This window comes from Polypterus senegalus, chromosome 2 (genome assembly GCF_016835505.1).
Source record: "Polypterus senegalus isolate Bchr_013 chromosome 2, ASM1683550v1, whole genome shotgun sequence".
Taxonomy (NCBI): domain Eukaryota; kingdom Metazoa; phylum Chordata; class Cladistia; order Polypteriformes; family Polypteridae; genus Polypterus; species Polypterus senegalus.
In genome coordinates, this window is record NC_053155.1 from 12,080,563 (window position 1) to 12,089,322 (window position 8,760).

Here is an 8,760-nt window from a genome sequence, read left to right on the forward strand (position 1 = left end):
CTTGTGGAAAAGTGAAGGCTGTTATAACACTAACTCCATATTAATGCCCATCGTTTTGAAATGGGATGTCCAATAAGTTCATATATACTGTAGGTGTGATAGTCAGGTACCCACAAAGTGTATCACCATGTGGTATAATGCTAGTGTATCAAGAAAAGCTTTGTCTCACATACTGTAGCTTGACTCACAAGGTGAGTCATTCAGAACTGTGTCATCATCAAGAAACAGCAGCAATGCTGGGAGTATCCGATGATTTGTGGTGTTTAAATTAGGAAACTCAGCAGTCTGTGGACTCAAAAAAAAATAAAAAAAATAAATCTTACCGATACTTCCTCTCCTTCCAGAAGTTCTTCCACTACCACGGTTTCTCCAGCAGACCCAAACACTTTGTCCTGTGAAAGAAAGCATCATTACTAAACAAACAAAAGAGTGGAGAAGGATTCAGGCATACTCAGATATGCACCCGGTGAATTGTTCTCTTGATAATAATGCAATATTACTGAAATATGGAACATGCAATGAGCGACAGAACATTATGGATGTACACATCCAAAACATAACTGCAGAATGATATATGATGCACTTCAGAACAAGTCATCCAGTTGAAGCGAAGTATGTTCAGGCCTGGCTAGTACTTGGATAGAAGATCATCTAGGAAAAGCTTGGGTTGCTACTGGAAGAGGTGTTGGCGAGGCCAGCAAGGGGGCGTTTACCATCTGGTCTGAATGTGGATGCCAATGGCCCAGTGCAGAGATGGGAACACTGCACCGCAAACATGGCGCCGTCCTTCAGATGAGATTTAAAACAGAGGTCCTTACTCTCTGTGGTCACTGAAGATCCTTGGGCATCATTAGTAAAAAGTATCCTAATGTTCAGACTAAACTGCCCTCCATGGCCTAGTCTTTCTGGCCTCCTAATCAAGCCCTGTCTCTAATTGGCTCTCTCTCACCACGTCACCACCTGATGTGTGGCGAGCGTACGGGCACAAAAATGGCTTCCGTCGCATCATCCAGGTGGGAGCCACATCTTGCTACTCACTAGAGTAGCAAGAAAAGAACTATATAAAACGTAAAGAATGATTGTTATTATTATTATTATTATGGTATGTATGTTAAAGGCTTAGCATTTATTTTGAAGAATGTGGTACATGCAGTGGATTCAGACAGTTTTCAGACCCCTTCACTTTCGGAAAGGTTTGCAGACATTAATGTAAACGTTAACATTATACAAGTTACTGTCTGTTAAACCTGCATTTTTATCACTCTTTAATTTATTGTTAATATTGTTCTTTATCAGTATGCTGCAGCTGGAGTATGTGAATTTCCCTTTGGGATTAATAAAGTATCTATCTATCAAATCTTTTAAAAATCAAAAACTAAATCCTTTCATAATAAAAGTATTCAGACTCTTAAATGAGTTCTTTGTAGAAGTCCCTTTGGCAGCTCTGAGACTTCATAGGCAAATGTCTACACGCTTTGCACACCTGGATTTTGGAAGTTTAATCCCATTAGCCCAGGCAGATCCTCTCATATTCCATTAAATTCCATTAGTGGAGAACAGTCTGTATATTGTGAAGAGGGGTGCTGAACGCATCCCCGGAAGACGCGGTCGCTCCTCCGAAACCCCCTCTTAAAACGGCGATACGATGGGAAACAAATACAGTTTTTTTTTTTTTTTACCTCCTCTTTGCTCGATTAGCGCCGCTGCCGTGTGATCTGCTTCTTGCACGGCACTTCAAACATTTAAAAGCCTGTAAAGCAGCTGTCCTTTTGTCTTATTGCCTTGTCTCACTTCTCCCCCAGACATCCTCTGCTTTATTATGCGGTTTACAAATCAAGTTTATGTTTCTTGAAAGCCCTGAGTGAATCTGTGCAACTGTGTAACCCAAGTGTGACAAGGCAATAAGACAAGATGTTCGAAGCGTCACGTGAGAAGCAGATCACGCGGCACGGCAGCAGCAGAGCTAATCGAGCAAAGAGGAGGTTAAAAAAAAAACAAAAAAAACTGGGATGTGTTTTCCATTGTATCGCCGTTTAAGAGGGGGTTTCGGAGGAGTGACCGTATCTTCTACGGGTGCGTTCAGCCCCCCTCTTCACAATATTGTCTGTAATATCTCTCCATACAGTACATATTCTATAGGGGTTTAAATCTGGGCTTTGCCCATTCACGGACAATCCGAGACTTCAAATTGATCCAATCTAATCTAGGTCCTAAAACCACTCCAGCATTGTCTTGGCTGTGTGGAATGGAAGTTGAAGTTTATTGCTAGCTTCTGTATGAAAATCTGCATGTGCTCCCTGTGTGGCTACGTGCTTGCATGAAGTGGGGCTGCAGGTGTGGAGTGCAGTTTTTGGCTCTTCCCGGCTGCTTCAGCAGTGCCTAGATTATCGTCCAATTAAGATGCCAAACGTATGACAAGCTTCATTAAAAATATGACTAGAAATTCTGCTTTCCGTTGTAATCAACAAATTGTGTAAGAAGAATGTTCTGTGACCTTGGATGAAACTGAGCTTATTTTATCCAACTGCTTTCAAGAAGATTTCGGTTATAAAATGCAGCTGACCCCCCTTTGAATGGGCTTTGCACTTAGAGCTCTGTAAGGCAAAGCCGCTCTACTCACCAAGAAGTCAGAAATAAAAGAATTGGGTTTGTTTGAATTGGTGTCTGCCTGCTATTGTTTTGAACCTTCGTCCACAGCTGTAAACTTCGTGGCACGGTTGTGTTGAAAGGTGAACGGTCACCCCTACTTTCTCTGCCGTTCTTGTTCAGGTTTTCTGTGGTGCCTGATCAGGGCACCATGCGGTCCCTACACTGACGTATCGAAGTCCAGAGGTCCACATAACCATCATCATCCAATTCTTCCATGTGAAGCCCTAATTGAGATCATGTACTGTATGTTATCTAGAATGCCCAGTGGGTGGTCTCGTGGCCCCGGAACCCCTGCAGGTTTTTTTTTTTCTGTCCTCCAGGCCATCAGACCATTCTTTACTCTTTGTTATTTAGTATTGCCTAATTTTATATCGTTTTAATATACGTTTCTTTCTTCATCTTGTGAAGCACCTTGAAGTTACATCATCTGTATGAAAATGTGCTCTAGAAATAAATGTTGTTGTTGACGGAGGTAGTTTGCACTCTGAAACAGGTTCTCTTCACGTTATTGACTGCATTCGTCCTTCCTTAAATTCTGTCCTTACATCCCTATAACAAGAAAGTGCCACCACCATGCTACATTGGATTGTGTCAGGCGAGTGATGAGCGGCTCCCGATCTTTACCAGACATATTGCTTGGAGTTCTACCCAAAGAATTTGATTTTTGTCTCATCAGATCAGAGAATCTTTCTTCACATTCTCTCAAAGTCTTTAAACTGTCACCTACCTTTTACTGAATGAAGAGTGGCTTCTGTCTAGCCACTCTACCATGGGTGCCCGATTAATGGAGTGCTGCTGTGATGGTAGTCCTTCTGAAAGTTTCTATCAAATCAGCAAAAGACTTGTGAAGCTCTATTAAAGTGACTGTTGGGTTCTTGGTCACCTCCCTTGGCCGATTAAATAGTTTCATCAGACAGACAGCTTTGGGAATTCCTGGTAGTTCCAAAGTTCTTGTGTATTATAAAATGAGGCGACTGTACTCCTGGGAACACCCGGAACGTTATACCCTTGCCCTGATCTATGCCTCACCACAATGTGATCGTGGAGGTCTACAGAGGGTTGCTCAGACATCATGGCTTGGAATTACAGGACCTTCTATACAGAGGTACACGTGTGCCTTTCTGAACCACGTCGGATTCGATTCAGTCTGACACCGGTGGACTCCAATCAAGTACTAGGAACATCTCAAGGAGAATTAAAGCAAACAGGACGCACCTCAGCACAATCTAGGGAGCCACAGCAAAAGGTCTCAATTCTTCTAGAAATGAGAGATTTCAGTTTTTGCCTTTTAATAAATTTCACTTTGTTGTTACGGGTTATTAAACGGATGCTGAGGTGCAAAACAGGCAAAATGTATCCATTTAAAATTAAACCTACAACACCATAATGTGTGCAGAAAGGGGCCAGACTACGTTCTGAATTCCACTCTAATCAAAAAAGATAAAAGAAAGATTGGACTGAATAGATGCCCAGACTTAGTGGGCAACCCACCTGCAAGATGTCGCGCACAGCTTTACATGCCTCTTCCTTAGTTCCGGCTACAATGACACCTTTCCCGGCTGCAAGGCCGCTCGCTTTCACCACAAGAGCAGGGAAATCTGCACTGTGAAATAAAAAATGAGAAATTTATGAACTTGTGAGTTTCCCCATGACATTTTTCCCCCTCAACCCCAACATCACCAACTTGAAATATTGACTTTTCCATTTTAAATTTCAGAATAAATCAGTAGCATTAGGGCAGGGGTCTCCAACTCCAATCCTGGAGAGCTACTGTGGCTGCAAGTTTTCATTCGGACTCTTTTCTTAATTAGTGACCAGATTGTGCTGCTAATTAACAATTTCCCTTTATTTTAATGGACTTTTCTCAAGACTCTGACCACTGAATTGATTCTATTTTTCTTAAATGGCACCTAAAGATAAATTTGGTGTGAAGTGAGCCAACAGGTGACCAACTAAGTTGGGACCTCAAACTCCAACCTTCATTCAGTTCCTTAACTTGAATCCAATTCTCATTGCTAGTTAAACCCGTTATTTAATTCCATGGCCTGGCAGACATTTTCAAAACTGTTGATTTTCTTTTTTTAAGAGCCTGGACCTGAGCAGATCAGCATTACTGAGGAGGCCTTCACCTTTCTTCATTTTCAGTTATTGCGTGATGGACACAGGTTGTTGTTTATGTGTTGGTTCATTATGCGTCTTACTATTGTTTGGTTGCTAATTAAGGAAAAAATATATAATTATTGGACCGGAGTCTTAAGTTGTCCATCAATTCAAATTAAGGCAAAGAGTTAAATTAGCAGCAAAATCGGGTCACTAATTAAAAAAAAGGGTTAGAATGAAAACCTGCAGCCACAGTAGCTCTCCAGGACTGGAGTTGGAGATCCCTGTACCAGGGTGTTGTACCGTGTTGACCATTATGAATGTAGTGAGAAGTCAAGCAAAATGACATCTTTTATTGGCTAACTAGAAAGATTACAATATGCAAGCCTTCGAAGCAACTCAGGCCCCTTCTTCAGACAAGATGTAACACAGAGACTGGCGTTCCCTATGTTCACATACACACTAGGACAGACATAGCATTGGAAAACCTTTAAGTGAGACATCTGAAATGTAAAAAATTAATAGACCTCTTCAGGCTAAGATTCATTTAGCAAGAATGTAGAACAGCGTACGGTTAAGCTCTTTGGATAAGATAACTGTCCAACAAAGTCTGTTGAAGTTTCTGGCAAGTTTCTCAATACAATGTGGGTCTATAGTCAGGTTGTCTGTGTCAGTCCAAACAATCCTCTTATCTGGCCATAAGACCCATGTCTCTATTCAAACCATGTTGTAATATGTTCAGTTTTACAAGGAGTTTAAACTTCCCATTCTTTTCTTTCTTGCTGTGTTCTAAAGTTGCCCATAAGCCCTGTGACTTTAAAGTCCATCTCACGGTGTTGCAGGAACATCCATTCTCTGGCGGAGTTTTTGTCCAGTTGCTCTCACATAGAGTGCAGTATTGGGACATTTCATACAGAGAATTAGGTAGATCACATTAGATCTGCAGGAGAATGATCCCTTTATGCCAGGGCTGTAGAGTCGGTAGATAAATGCTCTGACTCCGACTTCTCAGTTTCTAAATCTTCCGACTCCCCTGTATGTATATACTATGCTAATGTATTTTCTACATCCATTGAAGGAAAGGCAGGCAACATACATGTCATTTCACCACAGAACTACTGGCTAGGAAGCCAACACTCTACTATAATGCCAGATTAAACACAAACACAATTGATTGGCGGCCGCAGATTGCGGGTGTCCACATGGACGGGCAGATCCAGCTTGCCGAAAATCTCGACCACCGCCCCCATCCAAAGTAATGTGATGCCTCCGTCTGCTGCACTGGCTGTCTCCTCCGTCAGCCAGCCGGCAGTTTAGTGCATTGCGTCACTCACCGGCCAGCTGATCAGCAGAACGAGCCTCTGCTGTAGACAGGTAGGGAGATCTGTGTTCTCGGCTCCTTCGGGCCCCTTCACTAGCGCATAGCGAAGGGGAGCCGACGGAGCTGAGAACACACCAGATGATTTTTCAGGCGTTTGACGCGTGATGACTCGTTGAACGGCCGAAAAATCGGCAGTGCATCTGTAAATGTATGGGGGGCTTTAGGCTAGGTTCACAGTTCCCAGTAACAGTGGAACACGACACTATGGAAAGCGGTGCCGCACCTAACCTGTGCATTACATCCCATATAGTGGCGCATACAGTCAATGAAAAGCATGCTTCATGGTTACTTGACATGTTCGTTTTGTGCATGCATTGGGCTTTATTCTTACAGCAGAGAAGTAGTTCATTAGGACTGTTTGTGAATTGGGACATTTCAACTTACTTTTTTAAATCCCATTTCAATTTAGTAGGAGTCGGAGTCGGTTAACTTTATGCCGACTCCAACTCCAGGTACCCAAAATTGTCTCCGACTCCGACTCCACAGCCCTGTTTTATGCGATGTTCTAGTCGGCAGTGTGGTATAACTCCACGGTGAGCACATTTTGCCTCTTTTCTGTAGGCAGGGAGTTGTGCCATTTTCTGTTGGTTCACTTAGGGAGCTTCAGACAAGTAGTTGCTGCAGGTTTGGCAGTTCTCTGTATGCAAGGAGGGGAGGTTCTGGAAATATACTTTTCAGTGTTTCATTATTGTGTAGCATTGGGTGAAGTTCTTTTAGAATTTTTCGAAGTACTTCAATATGTGGGTTATTGGGGAGATGTGGTTCTTGTCATCTTTGTTTTTATATTCCAGAAGGTTGTCTCTGGGTATGTCAGTAGCTCTTCATATTTGAGTGTCTGTTGTTTTGGGGGTATAACCTTGTCCAATGAAATCTTGCCTAAGCTCCTGCAGTTGTTCATCCCGGTGTGTTGGGTCTGAGCAAATACGGTTGCATCATATTGGCTAGCTGAAAATAATGGAGCGTCTTAAATGTTTGGGGTAGAAGATATCATTTCTCAGGTAGGTCCGCCTGTCAGTCGGTTTGTGAAAAACAGAAGTTACAAGGGAGTGGTCTTTAAGTTGAACGGTGGTGTCAAGGAAGCCGACTTCTGTTTTAGAATAATTCAGCTTCAGCTTTGTGCTGGGGTGGAAAGAATTAAATTCACTATGAAAATGGAGGTCCTCCTCACTGACAGTACAGATTATGAAGATATCATCTATGGAACGGATATACAACATTGGTTTTAAGACGCACATTGACATAAAATTGCCTCCCAATTTTGCCATAAATAGGTTTGCATAGTGAGGTGCAAACCGACAGCCCACTGCAGTCCCCATTTGTTGCAAGTGGAAGTTGTGATGGACGGACAGCAGCTCAACCGAGCCGACACACCCAGGATGCTAGATGGCGACTTCCCTGCAGCATAGCGGTGCCCCGGCTTCCCACAGGGCACTATGGGATATGGAGTTCGGTTTCAAAGCCCTGCTGGGTACCGTGGGTGCCACCAGGTGATGTTGCAGGGAGACACAGGGATTTCTGATTCCCCATATAACCAGGAAATACTCCCAAGTCATGGGGATGGAAGGACAGAAGTACTTCCGGGCTGAAGAATAATACAACTCTCCATCTGACCTGGAAGTGCCAAAAAGTCACATGGACGGAAGGACAGGGTCAGGGTCAAGGACTATATAAAATGACTGGTGGAGACCCAGCAAGCGAGCCGGAGTTGGGAGGGAGTGTGACAGAGCTTGCTTGGAGGAGAGGAGGAAAAGTGTTGATTAGTGTATGTGTTGTGGATGTGGTGCTTTGGAGGCACTATAGAGAAGAAAATGATTAAAAATCTTTGTCCAGAGTATCTGTCTGTTGGGTTTCATGGGGGAACAGCGCCCCCACGTGTCCACAAAGTCTTGTCCAAATGAGAATAAATTCTGTGTCAGAGTGAATTTTATCATTTGTAGAACTAACTCTGTGGGTAAGTCATGTCATCTGAGGTACGTTTCACATGCCAATATGCCACCATCACCATCATGGAGGATGTGTGTATAAAGTGCCTCAAAATCCACTGTGGCCAGTAAGGTTCCCTCAGATAAGGGGGGCTTATAGCAGGCAGGTTTTTTTTTGTTTTTTTTAAAGAAATCAGTGGTGTCCTGGATGTAGCTGGTGGTATTGCGGGCGAGGGGTTTAAGGAGGTGCTCCACCCAACCTAAAACATTTTCTGTAAGGGAGCCAGTACCTGAGATTATAGGCCTTCCTGGGTTCCCTTCTTTGTGGATTTTAGGACGCATGTAGAAGTAACCCATTTTGGGCTTTAAAGGAATAAGGAATTGAACTGTCAACACGATCCCTGATGTCAAGAGGAAAGCTACTTACAATCTTTTTTAGTTCCTTCTTGTAGAGATCTGTGGGGTCTTCCTGTGGTTTGTAATAATGCATAGTATTGGACAATTGTCTTTGTGCCTCCTGTATATAGTCTGACGTGTTCATGATGACTGAGGCACACCCTTTGTCTGCTGGTTTGAGAATGATCTCTCTATTTTCCCTTAGTGAATGTATGGCTCTCCGCTCATCAACACTAATGTCCTCTATGCGATTTTGCTGCCAGTTTATGATCCATGTTTTCACTCTCTGTCGGAAGCTGAATTGTCCAGGGT

The 8,760-nt window shown here is 43.1% G+C and overlaps 1 protein-coding gene across 1 annotated transcript in view; it reads right to left on the reverse strand.

Annotated features, from left to right (window-relative positions):
• Positions 1–8,760, reverse strand: part of gart (phosphoribosylglycinamide formyltransferase) — a 125,242-nt gene that overhangs the window by 88,878 nt on the left and 27,604 nt on the right. The window contains exons 5-6 of the mRNA XM_039743461.1: positions 4,141–4,252; positions 324–392 (exon numbers count right to left, since the gene is read on the reverse strand). Coding sequence (XP_039599395.1) covers positions 324–392; positions 4,141–4,252 — 181 coding nt within the window. The remainder of the gene's footprint in view (positions 1–323; positions 393–4,140; positions 4,253–8,760) is intronic.